The 22,076-nt window shown below is 46.2% G+C and overlaps 1 protein-coding gene across 1 annotated transcript in view; it reads left to right on the forward strand.

Annotated features, from left to right (window-relative positions):
* CROCC2 (ciliary rootlet coiled-coil, rootletin family member 2) overlaps nt 1-22,076 on the forward strand; it is a 1,620,686-nt gene that overhangs the window by 21,620 nt on the left and 1,576,990 nt on the right. Inside the window, exon 2 of the mRNA XM_086944022.1 lies at nt 17,736-17,886. Coding sequence (XP_086800148.1) covers nt 17,736-17,886 — 151 coding nt within the window. The remainder of the gene's footprint in view (nt 1-17,735; nt 17,887-22,076) is intronic.

Consider the following 22,076-nt stretch of genomic DNA (forward strand, 5'->3'; position numbering starts at 1 on the left):
GTTCAGGAACAAACAGTCTCCCGCCACTCCTGGCTCGAATGATTCTTGGGGTGGCGAGGAGACGGAGTCCGTACGAGCGCAGTGTCCTCCTGGCCTTGTACAGGTGGATTATGGGATTATGGCTGAGAGTAGGGGCGGCCCTTTGCCCTGGAGACATTTGTGGACAATACAGAGTGGCTTAAAGCTGATTCTCTCTTTCAAGGGGAGCCAGTGAAGTAGGCGCAGGGTTGGTTTGGCCGAAGAGATTTTGGGTGCACCAGTGAGCAATCTGACTGCGTAGTTCTGGATGATCTGTAGTCGGTTGATGACCGAGGTAGGGGCACCCAGGTAAAGCGCATTTCAATAGTCTAGTCTCGAGAGGATGATAGACTGGATCATGGTTTTCTTAGCTTGGGGGGGGGGGGACCAGGGGAAGGACTTTCCTTGCTGTTCTAATGAGGCCGAAGCATGAGCCACAGTTTTGGTGGCTTATGCTTGGAAAGTCAGTTTGTTGTCTAACCAGATGCCCAGGCTTTTTATTTTGGGCTTGGGGTGGGGACTGGGCCCATGCATGATGGACAGATGGTGCTGAGGGGCGATGTTGTCAAAATTGCCAAGGGTCATGACCTCAGTATTTCCACCATTCAATTTCAGGTGGGAGGACCCCATCCAGTTTACGACTTCTGTGAGGTAGGATTTTGGGGTGGATGAGTGAGGGGTGGATTGATTCAAGGCTACCACCAGCTGGGTATCGTCCGCGTAGGTGACCATCTGGATAACGTATGGGGCCGTGATGGACGCTAGTGGAGCCCTGTATCCATTAAAGAGTGTAGGACTCAGCAACGAGCCCTGTGGGACGCCACACTGGAGGGGGCGGGGGTTGGAGCTCCTACCATCTTCGATGACCTGGAACATGCAACCTTCCAAGAAGGAGCGAAGCCAGTTCAAGGCGATGCCGGCAATTCCCAGCCTGTTCAGCCGATGAATCAGGACTTGGTGATTCACCGTGTTGAAGGCTGCGCTTAGGTCCAGGAGGATGATGGCCACAGCACCTCCTGCATCTAAAAGTTTCCAGCTTTCCTCCACGACTGCCAACAAGGCAGTCTCTGTGCTCTGACCGGGCGGAAGCCTGTCTGTGAGGGGTGTAAGAGGTTGCTGGTTTCCAGGAATGAAGAGAGAATATGGTTCACATATTTCTCAGCAATTTTTGAAATTCCTGGGAGGAGTGAGATCGGGTGGTAGTTGCCCAGGTCAGTTGGATCAAGGTGGGGTTTCTTGAGGAGGGTCCTGACCATTGCTCCCTTCCACAAATGGGAAACTACTCCTGAGACGAGGGAGGCGTTGATGGTGTCAGCGATTGAGGGACCGACGGTGGGGCCAACTTTGGCTATGATGTGCATGGGCACGGGGTCACTGGGTGAACCACTCTTTACTGAGGGCAGGAGTGAGAGTAGCACCTCCAGTGATAAAGGGTGAAACTGTTCAAAGAGGCTGTCAGCTGGGGGTAGGGTTGCTGTGGGAGGAGCCGCAGGCGGATCAATGGGGGGGGGGGAGGGTTTTAAGGATGTTCTGTATTTTTCTTTCAAAGAATTCGGCCTGGTCTTCGCACCGGGTACCAAGGGGGTCCACTGGAGCGGGGGGACTGGGTATTTGAGTAGTCTGTTTATAATGGAGAAGGTCTCTTTAGGGGAGTTGGCGGCCTGTTTGATCTTTTCCTCATAGTAGCTTGCCTGGGCTTTCCTCATTTCCTCCTTGTAATTACGTATAGTTTCCCTATAAGTGCACTTGCTTTCAGCGGAGAAATCTTTCCTCCATCTCCTTTCTAGGACTTTACAGCTCTGTTTCAGGGTGCGTAGTTCAGCTGTGTACCAAGGCGATCTGGTGGCGCCAGGTTTTTTTGTAATCCAAGCTTTAGGAAGGACGGTGTTGAGTGATTCATCTAACCAGGTGCAGATGTTTTGGTACATGGTCAGCCGACATGTAGTGGGTTGGGGTATATGTTTCCTCAGTTCCTGGGGCCATTTCTCCCAGGGGAGCTTGGACCAGGGACGGGTAAGGGACCGAGGAGGGGGGACTGGGGAAGGGTGTCTGGGGGTGCCAGGAGAGGGGGACCAGGTGATGGTCGGACCATGGGACGGGGATCGGGACCTTGCTTTTTAGTGTCTCTAGGTTTGAGAATACTGGGTCGTGGCAGTTTCCCTGTGCGTGGGTAGGGAGAGAGACTTTTTGCGATAGCTGAAGGCCTGAAAGATCTTTAGCTAGATTGGTAGTTGTTGTGGAGCCCAAGTCGTTGAAGTGAAGGTTGAGGTCACCAAGGAGCGTGAAATTAGGGAGAGAACTGGCTAGATCGATGGAGGTTTCTATCAAAGATTTGCAGAAGGCGCCTATTGCCCCTGGGGGGCGGTAGATCAGGAGACCTGAGAGTGACAAAAGGGGGGAGAGTTGAACCGAGAAGTGGACGTTCTCGCAGTACTTCAACGGGCTCGCCGAGAAGACGGCAGGTAAGATAGTTCTTGAACACAATCGCGATGCCCCGCCTTTTCCAATTGGTTTTTCTACTTCCTGGATCCCGTACCCCTGGGGTAGTGCTTGAACCAGATCAGGGTCCGAGCTAGCATTGAGTCAGGTTTCCGTTAGGAAGAGTACCTCTGGGGAAAAGTTGTGTAAGAGGAGCGAAATTTCAGTTGAGTGCCTGGGGAGGGATCTACAGTTCAACAAGAGGAAGTTGAGAACTGGGTTTTTGGGGTGGGAAGGAGGGAGGTACGAAGAAATGTGAAGGAGCAGTGGGGACATTTTGCCTTTTGGCTATTTGCTGGCAAGGAGTGGAGGCAGTCGTCCCGGGGCAGAGTGTTCAGCTGCAGCAGATGTGCTCTGGAGTATTTACGGTGCCCTGATAGAAAAGGGCCAGAGGTTCTGGCCCCTGGCCCCGGGCGGTCGCGGACGGGTGCAGACGGGCTTGCCTTTGTGCTCCCGCTGCGCGTGCCCGCTGCGCGGTCGCATCATAGGCGTGATTTATGCGCCTCTTCCGACGCCGGTTGCAGCAACTAGACCGCTGCCCTGAGCGTCTGAAACGCCAGCCGGAAGTGGTGCACGCGACCTTCCTGCCTGCCGAGCATTGAACACAGCTCGTACCGGGAGGAGGTTTTCAGCGTGCCACCACCAGCAGTGAGAGCAGGGTAAGTGAATTACCAGATAGTTCAAAGATAAGCAGTATTTTAAAAGAAACCAGCTCCCAGCTTATGCAAAAGAAGCAATGTATTAAAAAAACACTAACAACGTTTTTTAAAAGCTGCAAATTCTGCCTAAATAAAACAGGGTGCTGAGCGTGTTGTTCCGGAGCGATTCTAACCGTGCCCTTGCTCTGCCACAGCAGTAGTAATACTTTGGTAGATGCGCTGGCAGCAGTATTTATGCGCCTCTTCCGACGCCGGGTGCAGCAACTAGACTGCTGCCCGAGCGTCTGAAGTGCCAGCCGGACGTGGTGCACGCGACCTTCCTGCCCGCCGAGCATTGAACACAGCTCGTAACCGGGAGGAGGTTTTCAGCGTGCCACCACCAGCAGTGAGTGCAGGGTAAGTGAATTACCAGATAGTTCAAAGATGAGCAGTATTTTAAAAGAAACCAGCTCCCAGCTTGTGCAAAATAAGCAATGTTTTAACCCCTTCCATGCTGATGACGAACCCCAGCCGTCATGCACTACGGTGCTCGTGTGCTGATGACGGCTGGGGTTCGTCATGGCCCGCCCCTGTTCTTTTGTTTACCGCACAGCGGCAGAAACGGGCCAGCAGGGAAGGGGTTAAAAAGATACTAACAACGTTTTTTAAAAGCCGCAAATTCTGCCTAAATAAAACAGGGTGCTGAGCGTGTTTCCGGAGTGATTCTAACTGTGCCCTTGCTCTGCAGGAGAGAAGAGAACAAGTAGGGGAAAGAAGTGGGCAGAAGCGAAAAGGAGGAAGGAGGAAGATGTGGGAAGCAGAGCGGGGTTGGAGGGTCAAGTAAGAAGCAGAGGGGCAAAAAGGAAAAATAAGGGGGAGGTTAGGAGACACCTGGGAGGGAAACAGGATTAAGGACCCCAGTATTTGAGGAGACGGTGTCGTTTGAGATCTTTTTTGAAGCTGAAGTATGAGGGGTTGCAACGTAGATCTTTGGGAAGAGAGTTTCAAATGTTGGGAGAGTTACAGGAGAAAGAGCGTGCTTGAGTTGATTTCTTTTTAACCAAGGGAGGGACCAGCATGAGGGCATTGGAGCTCCTCAATTCTCTGGAGCAGCCTGCTTTGTCAAGTTTTTGGTAGAGATACAGTGGGGTTTGAGGGTGCAAGGCCTTACGCGTAATACAAACGTTTTTGTAGATGGATCTGCCATCCAGTGGAAGCCATTGGAGATCTTTGAGGATGGGCGAGATGTGATCCCGCCTCTTAGAATCCGTGATAAGCCTGGTCGCAAGGTTCAAGGCTGACTTGATTGGGGCTAGATGGACTTTAGGAGTACCTAAGAGCAGAGAGTTGCCGTAGTCGAGTCTGGAGAGAACTAATGATTGTACGACAGATTTAAAGTCATCAGCAGGAGTGAAGGGTTTGATTTTTTTGAGGTGAAGAAGTGAAAAGAGTGCTCCTTTGGCAGCACTTTTTATGTGAGGCGAAAGGCTGATGTTTTGGTCAATGCTAATACCAAGAGATTTGACTGAGTTAGAGATGGAAAGGGAGCAGTTGAGAGCATTTAGGTCAGAGAGCCAGTGTTGCATGGGGAGCCGGTTACTTTTAGGGGCAAAGAGAATGATTTCAGTTTTTTAGGGTTGAGTTTCAGGTGGTTGTGATGGAACCATTCTTGGATCTTAGTCAGGGTGTCATTGAGATGCAGAATGTCAGAGTGGGATTTAATTTGACAGTAAAGTTGGGTGTCATCAGAATAGAGTTGGTAGTTGATACCTGTTTTCTTTAGAATGAGGGTGAGGGGCTCCATGAAGAGGTTAAAAAGAGAGGGAGAGAGAATAGACCCCTGGGGTACACCAAGGGATACAGGTGTAGGTTTCGAAAGGCAACTGCTGATTTTGATTTGTTGGGATCTGTGCTGGAAGTAGGAGGTGACCCATTTAAGAACGGGACCATTGAGGCCAAAGCGATCTTTAAGGGTATTGAGTAGGGCAAAGAGGTTGACAGTATCGAAGGAAGCAGAAAGGTCAAGAAAGATGAGAAGGGAAGCCTCCCCCTTGTCAAGGGAGTGGTGGATATCATCGACAATGTTGAGCATTGCAGTTTCCGTGCTACAACCCTTTCGGAAACCTGACTGAAATACATCAAGAAGGGAAAATGAGTCAATGTGATTATCCAGTTGGATCAGGATGCATTTTTTGAGTGCTTTAGAGAGAAGGGGAAGATTAGCGATGGAGCGAAGATTGTTAAGGTCTGTAGGGTCGGCTGTAGCATTTTTAAGGATGGGTGAAATTTGGCCCAGCTGGAGGGAAACGGACACAACCCGTGGCCAGGGATGTGTTGATGATGGTAGTCCAATAAGGAGTGATGATATGCTTTAGGTCTTGAACGATATTGGAAGGGAGCGGGTCCAAGGTATGAGAGGAGGGCTTGAGCTTGGAGCTGATGCCGAGAACTTCTCGCTCAGAAACTGGGCTAAAATGAAGCCAGGAGGCATTGTTTTTAGGCTGTGCGCTAGGGAGGAAAAGATCTTGGGGGGTGGCAGTGAGCGGGCGAAGAGCAGGATCAGGGGGGAAAAGGATCAAGAGGAGGCGAAGGTGATAAGGGTGTCAAGGGTGAGAGGACAAGGAGGGGTGAGACACCTTGCGGGGGGGATTTGAAGCAAAGGATGCGTCGATCTTGGCAATTTTTTCGGAGAAGAAATTCGCAATTAGTTCGCAATTTTCTGTGGTGGTGGTAAACTTGGGGGTGGCGGACGCAGATTGTTTTTTGATGATGTTAAATAATTCCCTGGGTCTATTCTTGGCTCGATCCAGTTGAGCGCGGAAGAAGGAGGCCTTTTCACTAAGGATGTGTTTTTTGTAGTTGTACCTAGCGGATCTGAGGAGGGCGAGGTTCGAGGGAGAAGGGTGTTGTCTCCAGGAGCGCTCAGACATTCTGAGTGCACATCTTTCATTTTTAAGTTCAGCATTAAACCAGGATTTGGAAGGGATGTTTTTTAGCGGTTTTAGTTTGGCTGGTGCAATTTGATCAAGGATTTCAGTGATTGTTTTGTTGTAGTGTTCTGTAATATCGTTAGCATTTTGTGAGGGAGGGGGTAGATGAAGTTTGGCTTTGAGTGAGGATTCTAGTGCGCCAGGGGGGATAAGGTGAAGGTTTCTGGTTAGTTTCTTAATGTTAAGGTTAGTGGTGGGAGGGGGAGGAGTGAATCTGTTAATCATGAAGAGGATGAGGTGATGGTCCGACCAATTGATGGGGATAATGTTCGAGAGGGAGGCTACATCTTTGCTGGTGATGATCGCATCTAGCGTCGCTCCTTTGTCGTGTGTAGGAGAATGGCAAAGTTGGATCAAGTCAGTAACGCCAAGAAGATCACTGTGTGTTAAAACCGAGGGGTCATTATTAGTGTTCCAGTGAATATTGAAGTCTCCGAGAAAAATGTTATTGGAGTAGGAAATCGAGGCTTGGGAAAGACGGTCCGACAGTTCCTCTACAAACGGAATAGGATCGCCAGGGGGATGATAGATATTGTGGAGCCGAATAAGAGGGCCCCCCTGAACTATAAGTTCGGCTACTAGATGTTCGAAAGTGGTTTGGTCGGGTTTCTTGAAAAGTGAGAGAGGGAGGTCATATTTATAGATGATGGCTAGGCCACCCCCGATTTTGACAGGTCTGTCTTTTCTGAGGATGTAGTAGCCTGGGGGGGAGAGCATGTCGAGAATAGATGAGGAGTGAGCCTTGAGCCAGGTTTCAGTAAGAAAGGCGATGTCAATGGCTTCACTGAGGATAGTCTCCGAGATTTCCGTGGCATGGCGTGCAGGTAATCGACAGTTGATGAGCATGCAGTTAAGGGGTTTGGGGCTGAAAGCAGGAGTAGGTTCAGAGTAGACAGTGGTGTGTTGCGGGGGAGGCCTAGGCGAACGGGGGGAGATGGGGGTGCGGCTAATTCCCAGGATCACGGGAATAGTTGAGTGAGGAATATCCTTATCAGTAGTCATAGATGATGATGGAGGGAGCTTGGGCGAGCCGGTGGCGGTGGGGCGGGGGTTAATTCCAGGGGCAATGAAAAGGGGGAAGAGGTATGCAAGATTCAACGGTCAGCGGGCTAGGACGGTAGGGATTCTTAGAGATCTTTAGGTCCAGGGAGGGAGGGTGGGTAGACTTAAGAGGAGAGATGGGAAGGCAGTTACGGGGAATCCATCGTAGAGGATATCATTAGGAGAGGTGCAACCTTTTGGAGGGGGAGAAAAGTTGGGAGGAGTGTCGCCGAAGGAGATGGGATGGTTGGAAGATTTAGTGTCACGGAGGGTGATCAAGTCTTTTCTGAGGGAGGAGAGTTCTAATGATAAGATAGAGAGGTGGATTTCAATGTTAAGAAGCAATTGAGTTATGAGGAGGGAGGATAAGGAGGAAAGGGAGTCCGTGTGGATGGGGGTTTGTTCCAATTTATTAGGTGGGAGAGGGGTAGGCGGTGGGAGAGGGGGGAATCCAGGAGGCGGGATGAGAGGGGTGTTCCCGATTCCGACCTGCTGCAGGATGGCTGTGTGAGTGTCCAGTAACCCAGCGGTTTGATGGGTGCTAAGGGAGGGGGCGTGGGAGGGAGGGTGGGGAGGAGATGGGTGGTCCTGTCTTTGCGGTTGAGAATCAGAAAGAACTGGTAGTATGTGAGGACATTGTGGTGCAGTAATGGAGAAGGAGTGAGGGGATTCAATATGTTGTAGGGGAGGAGTAGGTGCAACAGGGATTGAGGGGGAGGAGGAAAGAGAGGTAGGAGGGGAGAGGTTTGGGTTGGGTGTGAGGGGGTAGGAGGTGGTGAAGAGGGTAGAGGGGAAAGGAGAAGAAGGATCGGGCAGCAGGGAAAAGGAGGAAAGAGGGGTAAGAGGTAAGAGGTTGGGGAGGTCATTTTCAGGACGCACCATCAAGAATGCCGCTCTTACCCCTAGGACTCAACTGTCACTACTCAATGACCTCCTGCCTGGTCAACGGGAGACAATTACTCAATTGCCATCTACCTCCAACTTGAGTGATATAGAATCCCCACCCCCTACCAGCGTAGCAAACAGCCCTCCTCCAAAGCAATGTAGCGCTGGTGAGATCGTTAAACTCAAACAACCTAAACCTACGAGAGTGACCAAACCCAGGGCATTCCACAAATTAAAAGCACTTTAACCCGAGAGTTAGTACCGGATGACGCTTTTTGGGCGGAAGTTACTAAATTAATGACCACACTTCTTGACCCCATTCTCCTTAAACTGACTAAGATTGATGAGAGACTAGCTGGCCTTAAGTCCAGAATGCGGATTTTACCCATTCAGTTTTGGACAAGCTACAAACTAATATCTGTGTTGGTGGGTATGTGACTGTTTTACAGCCTCTGAGCAGGTTTGGCTCCTTTCGTGTATGATCAATCTCACACAATCAATGGCCCAACCTTCATCATTCAAGTATATAGGAGAGATGGTAGACCAGACGCATCAGGCGCCTGAGTGCCGAGGGGAATCAAGAATGGCACTTCATCCACTAAGACCAGATCATCCCTATGCAGTAATGGCGGATAATCACTCACAACAGTAGCTCCACCTTCCACCGGCAACCTCCACTCTTGTGCTGGTTTTGGCTAACGTCCCCCTTCTGCTTGACAATCAACAGGAATCTACCACACAGTTAATGGACAAATGCCTGCACTGGCTATGGAATTAGCCCATAGACTGGGGAATGGGGAATCATTATGGCCAGGAGGGTGAAGTGGGTGGGAAATTCAACGAAAACCCTTGCTGTGGACTGCGTAGTGAAACATTTTAATAACCCTTATACTGGCCTTTTCTTAGAAACCTTGAAAGATCTTGCTCTAGGAACACGCAGATTATTTCTTTAGCACTGGAGCATTTCTATAAACAGGGCCCAGCTACAGGAATTGAACAGAGGGGTAGGTTAAGATTAGGCCAGCCCATGCTACGACACATAGAGTACCCAAATATTACACCGGGGGTCAGGCTCTATAACAGACTCGCTCCCCTTTCTGATTTGGAAGCATGCAATTGTCTACCGACACTTACCTACAACAGGTGGACCCCCAGAATAACTGTTTCCAAATGCTCTGAATGGAGTTTACAAATGATGACCATTGGATATTAATTAATTTTCACAATAAGGATTTTGGGGGCAATATGAAACGAGTGGTAGACGATTTAAATAATGAACTTCGACTAATCAACTCACAAGCACAGAAGGGTCTTTCTAGCATAATCTGGCTGGGGGATTTTAATACCCATCTGTGTAAGCACAATGATGTTAGTGTGTGTGGGATGGACGATCCGCACGGCAACGCCCTCTCACACTTTACACATAGTGAATATGGTGACACGCTCAATAGGCTACTGTACATAAGGCAACTGAACGTAATCAGTAGTGGCAAGACAGGTTAGATAGAGCCAACATTTAGGAGGAACAACTCGGAGTCCACTATCGATTATATTTTAGCCTCCTCTGTAATACAAGATAGAGTGGACCATCTTAGCAACACATTTATTTGCCATAACAATCACGCAATATTACTTATTCACGTAAGTACCCATCAAAAAGCGAAGAGACATCAACCAATAGTGAATAACATCGCACTATCCAGAAAAAATGGTTATCAAATGAAGTGGGCACAGGTAGAGAAAAAGAATCTGGTTTCTGCCATATTAGCCCAAGTAAGGGGGGATATTTTTCACTGCTTGGACGAGGACGCTTCTCCCTCCCTTTTAGTCTCCCAGTTTAGAACCCTTCTAATAAAATTAATAGCCGCACTCACTCGACATAAACCAGCAAACGGCACATCACCTGGTCGTTGGTTTGATTCATCATGCTCGTCAGCAAAGCGAGCCCTTATAGTGCCTTAAAAATCCACCCTAGAGATCTGGCACTCATAAGATCACTTCGTAAAGATTATAAGCATACTAGGACTACACTTATGAAGGAACTAAGAGAGAAGGCCTGGGATGATATTGAACAAGCTGCAAGCTCACGTAATAGTAGGGAGTTTTGGAAGTACATAAATGCCCCATACTTTAAAGAATTAAATGACCCATCTCTAGACAAGCATGTAAAGGAAGATGCATGGATAGGGCACTTCGAAACCATCTTCGCACGTCAAACTCCCCAAGAGCTCCCTCAACCTGATCCACTGCCTCCATCCAATGAATCATGACCTTCTCACTGCATTAAGTGAGAAAAGGACTGGAAGCCTGCGTTCAAGGGAAAGCCCCCGGACCGGATGGGGTCCCATTCGACCTCTTCCAGGCCAACTACGACCTGTGGGTCCCTTTAATAACAAACGTTTTGAATAGCATAGCAGAAGAGTGTCCCCCTCCATCCTGGAACCACAGTGTAATAGTTCCAATCTTTAAGAAGGGAGACGAGCTGTCCCAAGAAATATAGGCCCATCTCACTCCTGCACACAACTGCCAAATTTATGGTCCGGTTGTTGTTAGCCAGGTTGGAGGAGTGGGCACAAGAACAGAATAATTTTTTTTTTTCACAACAATTTTTATTGATTGATCAGGTAAAGGCATATACGCAGTTCTCCACAACCAGGAGGTCACTGCCAAATATTACCATATGTATATCATGGTAGCCAAATCAATGAAGAAAACATTTCTCCCTTTACCCTCCCACCTTCCACAACTCCCCAATAACCCCACTACCCACCCCTTATCCCTCCCTAACCCAGTACAGGCGATCACATTAAGCCTTCTACAGGTGCTGTCAGTATGCCAGGCGCCATGCGCCTCCCTAGGCCCGGTGCCCATCGTCCAGATCCAGATCATCAGCAGGTTCTGCTGGGGGCTCCAGAGTCAAACCCCTATAATCGGCCCACCGCTTCCAGATTTTGTAGTGTTTTCGGGGGCAACCTCTGGCCTCGAATACTGGGCGCTCTAGCCCCATAAAATAATCCAGTCCAGACTTCCACGCACTCAGGGGGGGGGGGGGCTCGCTCATTCTTCCATGCCCGTGCCAAGTCCCACTTGGCCACCACTAGACCCAACAGCAAGAGGTGGCGTTTATAAATATTCCCTCCCACACCCTGTAGCACATGAAGGAGACCCAGGCGATGAGTGCGGGGGAGATCCCAGCCCAGGACCTCTGACAAACAACTCCAGACACCATTCCAGAACCTAGTCAAGCCCGCACAAGACCATACAGTATGTAGCAGGGAACCTATCTCAGCTCCACAGCGCAGTCACTCCGGGGACACAATCAAGCCCGCCTTCCACAGCCGTTCCCGTGTATAATATGCCCTGTGCAAATATTTGAATTGGATTAGTCGGAGTTGTACCGCGATAGCGGTCCCACGCGGGGACTCCAATGCCTCCCACCAGTCATCCTCATCCAGGGGGCCTACATCCTTTTCCCAGGCGTCTTTCAATGGAAGCAGGGAGGAGGAGCAGTGGGTAACCAGCATTTGATAAATGCGGGACACCTTTCTATCCCCGAGATCTCCCATAAACACTTTCGCTTCTACAGGGCTGAACTCCGGGAGCGACTCCAACCCCACCAGGCTAGGCACAAGCGCATGACGGAACTGCAAATATTTGAAAAATTGAGTCTTGGGCATGTGGAATTCATTCCGCAACTCCTGGAACGACTTGAGAGTTACGCCGGACATAACATCTCCGAGCGAAGAGATCCCTATAGAATCCCATCCGCCAAACCCCCCCAGCGAGGCCAGCGCGGGGAGCCGCCCATTATGCCACAATGGGGTCTCCGCCGTCAAACTACCCCACCAACCCATGCGACGCAACGCTGGTCGCCAAACCGCAAAGACCACCCGCGTGGCAGATGGCAGCCGCCCCTGGAGCCCGGCCGAGTACAAAATTGTGTGCAGTGTGTTGTTCCCCATCAGCGAGCGCTCCTGAGCATATGCCGGTTTCCCAAGAACAGAATGTTTTAATGCAGGCGCAATACGGCTTACAGAAAGGTAAGGGGACAGTGGACCAATGTTTAAACCTCTCACTTTGCATCGACAAATATACGAAGGCCAAAGGTGGGAAGTTATATATGGCCTTTATGGTCCTGTCAGCGGCCTTCAATTGTGTGTTCCATTCCAAACTGTGGCTTATGATGGAGGGCATGGGGATCGATACCCTGATTATCCGTTTTATACGTCAGCTGTATGCCAATGCCTCTGTGCGGTTTGGCAGAAACGGGGAATGCACACGCTCATTTAAGATCGAGAAAGGAGTCAGACAGGGATATGTCCTTTCCCCATTTCTTTTTCTCATCTACACCAACGGGGTGGAGGCGGCACTGTCTTGTCTCTCTTTAGACGTACCAAAATGTGACAACATCTCACTCCCAATACCGACGTACGCTGACAATGCTGTCTTAATTGCCAGGACAGGGGTAGCTCTCCAAAGTCTGATATCTTCGTACGCCTCATTCATGGCTTCATTAGACCTCAGAGTGAATGAATCTAAATCATTCATCATTACAGCTGGAGCTTTTAGAGGCGCGAAAGCACAGCACTACCCTCTAGCCTAAAAGAAAATCGAGGTGGTTGACTCCTTTCCATACCTGGGAATCTTGTTTTTGATAACAAGCAATCCTGGAATAACCTGGTGTCAGCAAGAGCCCTGGGCATGAAAAGAGGTCTCCAAGCTATAAAAGCATTTGCCAAAAAATGAGGAGCCAGCCCTTTGGACACAATCAAAACCATCTATCAAGCCAAAACAAAAGCGGCGGCAACCTATGGGGCCTGAGTTTGGGGAATGGCCCATATCGAACAACTGCAAAAAGTTGAAGACACCTTTTTTAAGTCAAGGTTTTGTTACCACCCTCTAACTATATTTTACACCTCGAATTGGGTCTTCCATACTCGCTTGACTCTACCAGACTGGCTCCTATCCTGCTGTGGCTCTCGATCTGGCACAGGGTCACTGTCAACCTAACCCAACGCATAATTGGTGATTGCTGAGGCTCGAGGGCTATGGCTGGATCGACTGGCTTAGATACGTAGAGGCGGAATTAAATGCAAGTGCGCAGGAAGTACTATTTAGGGACCCCTCATCCTGTATTAAGGTCTCTAAACGGAAAATAACTGAACTATACTTACAGAAGATAGTAGGAAAAAAACAGGCACCTACAGACGCTCACAGTTTACCACCAAATCCCGCCAGGACCAGGGGAAGGTTATTCTTGCCTTTCCTCCATTACTGTAGCACAACACAGATTTATCCTGCTGCGTTTTTGCTTGAATCTAATCCCTTTGATATTTCGGTTTCCAGAGAAGAGGTTCAAGCATGCAGACCTGTGCCTTGCCCCTACTACAATTACTCACTCCAGTCCGACCTACATCTGGTACTGTTTTGAAAATTTAATTATACTGAAAGAGAAAGGTTTCTCCTTCCAATCTTAAGGCGTCAAAATTGTACGCAATGCAGTGGCCCTATATTTCTTAATAGCTCTTTCTAACCCCCATGTTTGTTTTATGGTAGCATCTTTTCTGTGGGCTTGTTGGCGAAATAGAAGGGACAGGGGAGTGCCGCCATGAACTTTAGTACCCATGGACCAAAAATGTACTTGTGATTTTGGTTTTAATGAGGTATTTAAAAGTTTAATAATATTTTAAACGCTTTCTGGTTTTATGTAATCTGTTTTTATTACGGCCCATTTGATGAAATTGTGCTTTTTTTTATCTGTTTGCAAATAGATCGAATAAAGATTTTAATGAATAATGAATGAATTGTAATCCTTCTAATATAGCACAGTGAGCTATGAAGGACATGTGACTCCTACACCTTGTAATCCTCACTGGTTTACATACAGGGCCACTTGAATTATGAGGCTGGGGAGGGCTAAATCATGCGGCAGGATTTTAGTAAATTATGCAGCAAGAAAATGCAAATTGTGTGGCATAATGCAGCACATTTTGTGATAGTAGTACTGCATTATTTCGTTATTTTAAAACTTGGTAACTCTGTCTGGGCATTGGTTGCACCTCATTAATTTCATTTTAATACCCAACTAAAGCAATGAGCAACAAAAAAGTGACCAGTCTAGCTTTGCAAAGGACCACCAATGCGCTCCAACCCTTGTCGCTGCATTTTTTGTGACTTTTAAACCATTTAAGCTAGGAACTATTGTTTTTGTCAAACTCTGCAGATTATGTGGCAGATGATGGATTATTTTGCAAATGCGGAAAAATATATAATTATGTGAAAATCACTGCACAATCGCAACATTCCAGTGGCCCTGCTTAAGTGACACATCATGTACATTGATTTACACACATGATTCATTTTCAATGTATAATGTGTCTGTTACGTAGAGCACTCTGACACCAAGCATTGGGAAGAGGAGTGCTATAAAAGAAATTAAATAGTGGTATTTGAATTGTTATTAGTGAAAATACTGGGACAAACCAATACATCTGACATTCTTACAGTGCATGGATATCTCTTATAATATATATATATATATATATATATAATATGTGTGTGTGTGTGTATATATATATGGACAGAACAAAGACAAGAACATGCATCTCTTAAGTACCTGTGAAGAGACAAGCTGTGTGCTTTTGTTTCCTCTCTTGTTGCATTTGCATGAAAGTGTGAGGTTCCAGGCAGCCTCCAGCCTGATACTCTACTCTATCAAAAGAAGGCCCTATGGCCTCCTAACATCTGCCTTTATCTTTAGCACAGCTGAAGGTGAACCCCGCCCTCTCACTGCATGCACGTTGCTGATGGAAATGGAAAGCAGACAATGTCCTGGCGCTGCTGAACGTGTCCCAGTGTCTGAAAATTACACCGGGACAAGTTCAGCATATCTCAGTTGGGCCCAACTTCTTGGCAGGGTGGACGGCCTCCACCCTAAGAAAACAGTGGGTGGACGCAGTCTATCCGCGTGTACCCCCAACTTGTGCCCAGTATGCCAGTCAGTGCCGAGAGTACCAATTTGGACTCATATTGTGAGGTCCAAGAAGGGGAGAGAGGTATCACAGCAATTGTGTGTGAAGTGTAATTGGGCTTGGCAGTTAAGCCAGGATATGAGGTTTGTCAATTCAGTGATATCACCTCTCGAGATTACCAATATGTCGTCTATATACCTTTTCCATAACCAGATGTGCTTGTAAAAGGGATTATCCTGGTGTCGAATTTTCTGATTTTCAAAATGATCTACTTACATAATAGCAAAATTAGGTGTGAAACAGGCTCCCATTAAAACACCTTTACACTGCCGATAGACATTGTTCTCAAATTGAAAAATGTTTTCGTGAGGGCAGTTTCCAGGAGGGCCCTTGAAGAAAGAGGTTGGGGTCCAATGTGCACAAGATCTAGTGTCCTATAAGGAGGTAATCACATCAAGACCATACAATCGTGGAATATTGGAATAAAGCATTTCAATATCTAGACCAACCATAAGATCTTGTGAGGGGTCAAAGTTAAGATTCTCTATTTGCTTAATCAAATTCATATTGTCTTTGATGTAAGTGTTAGTGTGGCGAACAAAACCCCATATTAATGGATCTACATATTTGCCAATGGGTTCAAGAACAGATTCACATCCTGTGACGATTGGTCTTACTGGAGGATTCATGTAATTTTAATGAATTTTAGATAGTATGTAAAATACCCAAAAATGGGGCCATGTGGAAAAATTGTTCAAAAAGAGTAACTTGTTGTGACGTATAACTGAATTTCGCAGCTTTGGTAATATTGTGAATATTCTTGCGAATATTTTTGGTAGGGTCATTTCTGAGTAAAGTGTAATGTTCAGTATTATTCAGTTGGCGAAGGGCTTCTGTTCTGTAGTTGGTGGCAATCATAATTACGATGTCACTGCCTTTATCTGCTGGTTTTATGACTATCTCAGTTTGGTTGCATTAAGGTGGTGAGTGCCATTCTTTTTGTTTTATTTATATTATAGGGAAAATATTCCCAAAAAAAATTCACTTTTTTTTACTTCATTAAGGAACAGTTTCTCAAATGTAAGTATGTCACTGGGCATTGATATGCAGATGGAGTTAAAGGTAGATGGGGATAGAGACCTGTACTGTCTCTCTGAATGGGAGTCGGTTCCTCTTGGTAGGAAGCATCAATTCTAATTCTATGAAAAAAATCCTTGTAGATCTTCCTGAATTTGAAATAAAGTTGCGTCTCTTAGTAGGTACAAAGCTACGACCTCTGCCTAACAATCTGGTCTCTTCTAAGCTCAAAATGTAATTAGATAAATTAAAAATAGGAATTGTCTAAAGTTTTAAGTGCGATAATGTACTCACTTAAGTTTAAAGTCTGTAATAGTGTGAAATAAAAATTCCCTTGGAACCAATGTCACTTACAATCACCATTAATCATCTGCACTTAAAATTCCATCCATTCCCAGTGCCACAACAGGAGACCCCTACATTTATAAGTACAAGCACATAAGTATAATTGAAACTCCCGAATTATAGACAATATTAGGATTTATTTATCAATTGATATCAAAGTTAAAATCACGACAATAATACAAAATTATTCACATTCACATGTAGTAAATACTCCCGAAACAGTTTAAAAGAAATTATTTTTAAAAAAACAACATCACAAAAGAGACATTATTAGTTGATTTGTTTCCAAATCATCCCAAAACAATAATTCGTCAGGCTAATATCAGCAAATCCTAACACAATAGTCCCTCGAATTTATTTAAAACTGTTGCCACAGTTTTAATTAAATTCGAGGGACGGTTGGTTCTAAGGGAATTTTTATTTCACATTGTTTGCGTTGGTACCCTGTCCATTGGATAGTTGGGCCAATCCCTCTATTTTTACATAAAGTATGTAATAACCACTGGAGCCAAAGGCGTTAGGGTATACTATGGATAAAAAAACACAAGTACTCCTACTGGTTTCGTTTAGCAAGAAACTTATTTAGTTATTTTGGATTGTCAAAGAGTACAATCATTGATAATGAGTATCAATGAAGACCTGTAAAAATTCTACAATAAACAACAATGGTGCTCTTGTGAAATAATGTGATCTCACAGTGCAAGTGAATATAGTGAAAAAAATCACAGAAAGTGATCATCCATAAGGTAATACTCACTTTTAGGAGTATTAATTAAATTATCAGCTCATTTTTTGGAATATGTTTTTCATGGGTCCTTTAGAACTTGAGGGGGGGCCGCAGGGGAATATACAATTTCCTCCAAGAATACCAACATACATAATTTCTGTAAAGTGGCCTCAGTTCTGTGGAAATACAGCGCATATAACATTATATGCCTTCTCTTACTTAATGTTTACATTTCTCCATAGCTGATGGGACCATCCTCCTCGGTCCCCATTATAGAGGACTTCCATTGTCCACGAGGCCCATGTCTCACCTGGATACGTAAATGATGCCTTCTAGAATGTCTCCCCAGTGAATCCTCCCCCATTACCAAAAGGGGTTTTCATCACCATGCCTCCAAAGAAAAGACAGCAGACTCCAAGTGTTTTGATTCTGATATTACCCACTTTAAATCTGCAGCTAATTAAAATAGTGTACATGATGGCTAAAGGCCAGCGTCATATTCAAATTGAACACAATGTTACCTGTCACGCTTAATATTAAAAAAATTTCTTATTTATTTTCTCAGAAATTGGAGGATACTATTTTGAAACCAGAAGCCGCAAGAGAGCACAGGGGGCTGGCCATCCGCGGCGAAGGGGAAAGATCCAGCTTCACCTCTGTCCCTGTTCGGATCCGACAAATCATCACCGAAAACCTGTCAGAGGATGCACGTGAAGGTATACTCCTAAAATCTTCACCCACAGTCCACCAAACACAGCACACTGACTCTGAGCTCATATGGCGTTCCAATTACATTTCACTCAAAGCATTGTGCCCAGGGTTGAAGTTATTGGTGCAACAACCACGTGAATCCCTGCTTGCTCTTCATTTAAAAATGTTTGGCCCACCAGATAAGTTTTTCTGCACAAATTACTTCTATCCTTAGTCCACTTCCTGGAAAGAGTTGCTCACTAACAGAGTAATCTGCTCTGGAGATAGGGATTCACTTTAAGAGATCCATCTTTAACATGGTAAAGCTATGGTATGATTAATGGTTAATTGCAGATGATTACAAGGAGAGGTACCTTACCTCTGTTATGTATATCTCTCATAGAGAGCCTCTATTGTTTATTTTAGTTTCTAACGGTGACATGCATCAATAAAACGTTTTGCGATTCCTTATTAGCGATTTTTAAGGAATCGCAAATAAGGAATCGCAAAACGGGATGCATGATTTAAATTGCATAAAATTTGCGAATCAGTAAAAATCGCAATTTTTACCGATTCGCAAATATTATGCCAATTCCAATGTGCGAATTCGCAATTCCCATTGATTCCTATGGGCCAAAAGGCCCATAGGAATCAATGGGAATTGCGAATTCGCAAATTGGAATTCGCAAAATGTTGATGCATTCCATGGGTGCAGGGGGGGGTCCAAAGGACCCCCCCCTGCACCCCTGAAATGTATTTTGGAGTGCATGTTTCAAACATACATGTCCTAAGGACATGTGTGTCTGTAACATGACAGTGTTTTTAAATGCAAATTAGAGCATTTTAACACATTTTCGCAAATTACCACGAGGTCCAACCTCGTGGTAATTTGCACCCCCTAATTGCGAATTCGCAATTTTAAAATTAATCATGCATTGCTTTTAAGGAATCGCAAATTTGCGATTCCTTAAAAGCAATCGCATTTTTGGAATTCGCTAAAAATAGCGATTTTCCCAAAAATGCATGATGCATCTCTAAACATGATTTTGCATTCGCAAACGGCCGATTTTAGCGAATCGCACCGTTTGCGCATGCAAAAATCGTTGATGCATGTGCCTGTATATGTCATAACTCTCTGCTATGACATAGCAATAGTTGATTACAAAACTGATTATTCTCTGTTTTTATGTCATATAGGCCTTCTAGACCAGCCTGACAAGGCTCTCTGAGAATCAGCGCAGCTCTGCTTGTCTGCTTTGTCTAACTGCAGAAAATGCAGTTTCAGGAGGGGGGAGTTAAGCAGGGAAGGTGGTGGAAGTTGGTGAAGGATGGTTGGAAAGGTATATATACATATGTATTTTTTAACCTTTGGGACAGGGACACACAACAGAGGCCATGTTTTGTATGACTCCCCCAATGATCCTCTGCTACCGTGTAGCAGTTGAAAGCATGGACAGATTTTTTTGGGGCCATACATAACATAAAATTATAGATGGCTAACAGTGAATTATGAGGGTGTTTTTCACCTGCGGGTTCTGAGTAGCTTCACTCTATGCTGAGTACTGAAACGTCCTACCCTCTTAAAATATGTATGGAGTACTTTATACACATATATATATACATATATATATATATATTGTTAGAACCCTGTTAAGAAGGTCGCGGGGTATGCAGGGTTACTGCACCCAAACGAGGTGGTTGTGGCCGTTTACTTTTAATGTCCTGGGGCCCACCCTACTATGGATCCTGCTCAGTTGGGTCAAGCGCCTACTTCTACACTGGACTCTCAATTGGTAACATAGCGCGAGCAGTCATGGCTCCCTCGGAGGGAAGTATAGAACAGATCAGTAAATAGGACTCCTGACTAACACAATACATCAATGTCCAGTCAAACGCTTGTTTATATAAAAAAAGTATTTTAATTCTAATTCTACACATGCAAAGGTAAACTACATTCAAAAAGCAGTAGCACAGTCCCCCTTAAGGTAGGCACTATTGTAGGTGTCAAGCCACCCCCAAACTACTAAGTTCCCATGTAACAGAAGTATTGTTATTCCCCACTCACATGCAGCAACATCCAGGGAATGTAAACTAGTAGGCCCTTTTCACGGAGCCCCCCCCCCCCCTCTTGGAGTCAGCCAACAAGGTGTAGTTACTTAGAGTTCAAGTACCATTTCAAAAACCAAAGGCATTATATCCTCCGGAGCCTGGTAGGCCTAGTTCTCAGCTTACCTGCTCCAGCGGTACGAACCCTGGCAACGGTGCAGTGTGGTCCTGACCTGGATTGGCAAAATCGGGCTGCACATGTTCATATGCAAAGCTCTTGGCAGGCGCCGGCTATATCAATTTTGGAAAAGGTGATGGACAGAGTTTCTGAATGATGCAGAATACTCCTACCCAGTCAAGAGATCAGGGCTTGATCCATCACCGTTTTTTAGCTCACTGCACCATCCCAGCTTCAGAACCTGGCTATATGCAAATTAGTCTGTTCCTGTCCCAGTGCATGATGGGAACAGGGCAAACCAAACTACCAAGCCAATTCTTATACTGGGAAGGAGACAAGCTACCGGGGACCGGTTTCTGGCATTTCAGCCTCGTCGGCCCGGCTTGCTTGAATCCTGATGGTGCAATGAGCTAGGGACTCACGTCTGAGTATACCCTCCCACACATAGTGTGGATAAAATCAATTTTGGAAAAGGTGATGGACAGAGTTTCTGAATGATGCAGAATACTCCTACCCAGTCAAGAGATCAGGGCTTGATCCATCACCGTTTTTTAGCTCACTGCACCATCCCAGCTTCAGAACCTGGCTATATGCAAATTAGTCTGTTCCTGTCCCAGTGCATGATGGGAACAGGGCAAACCAAACTACCAAGCCAATTCTTATACTGGGAAGGAGACAAGCTACCGGGGACCGGTTTCTGGCATTTCAGCCTCGTCGGCCCGGCTTGCTTGAATCCTGATGGTGCAATGAGCTAGGGACTCACGTCTGAGTATACCCTCCCACACATAGTGTGGATAAAATCAATTTTGGAAAAGGTGATGGACAGAGTTTCTGAATGATGCAGAATACTCCTACCCAGTCAAGAGATCAGGGCTTGATCCATCACCGTTTTTTAGCTCACTGCACCATCCCAGCTTCAGAACCTGGCTATATGCAAATTAGTCTGTTCCTGTCCCAGTGCATGATGGGAACAGGGCAAACCAAACTACCAAGCCAATTCTTATACTGGGAAGGAGACAAGCTACCGGGGACCGGTTTCTGGCATTTCAGCCTCGTCGGCCCGGCTTGCTTGAATCCTGATGGTGCAATGAGCTAGGGACTCACGTCTGAGTATACCCTCCCACACATAGTGTGGATAAAATCAATTTTGGAAAAGGTGATGGACAGAGTTTCTGAATGATGCAGAATACTCCTACCCAGTCAAGAGATCAGGGCTTGATCCATCACCGTTTTTTAGCTCACTGCACCATCCCAGCTTCAGAACCTGGCTATATGCAAATTAGTCTGTTCCTGTCCCAGTGCATGATGGGAACAGGGCAAACCAAACTACCAAGCCAATTCTTATACTGGGAAGGAGACAAGCTACCGGGGACCGGTTTCTGGCATTTCAGCCTCGTCGGCCCGGCTTGCTTGAATCCTGATGGTGCAATGAGCTAGGGACTCACGTCTGAGTATACCCTCCCACACATAGTGTGGATAAAATCAATTTTGGAAAAGGTGATGGACAGAGTTTCTGAATGATGCAGAATACTCCTACCCAGTCAAGAGATCAGGGCTTGATCCATCACCGTTTTTTAGCTCACTGCACCATCCCAGCTTCAGAACCTGGCTATATGCAAATTAGTCTGTTCCTGTCCCAGTGCATGATGGGAACAGGGCAAACCAAACTACCAAGCCAATTCTTATACTGGGAAGGAGACAAGCTACCGGGGACCGGTTTCTGGCATTTCAGCCTCGTCGGCCCGGCTTGCTTGAATCCTGATGGTGCAATGAGCTAGGGACTCACGTCTGAGTATACCCTCCCACACATAGTGTGGATAAAATCAATTTTGGAAAAGGTGATGGACAGAGTTTCTGAATGATGCAGAATACTCCTACCCAGTCAAGAGATCAGGGCTTGATCCATCACCGTTTTTTAGCTCACTGCACCATCCCAGCTTCAGAACCTGGCTATATGCAAATTAGTCTGTTCCTGTCCCAGTGCATGATGGG

This window comes from Lissotriton vulgaris, chromosome 11 (assembly GCF_964263255.1).
Source record: "Lissotriton vulgaris chromosome 11, aLisVul1.2, whole genome shotgun sequence".
Classification (NCBI taxonomy): domain Eukaryota; kingdom Metazoa; phylum Chordata; class Amphibia; order Caudata; family Salamandridae; genus Lissotriton; species Lissotriton vulgaris.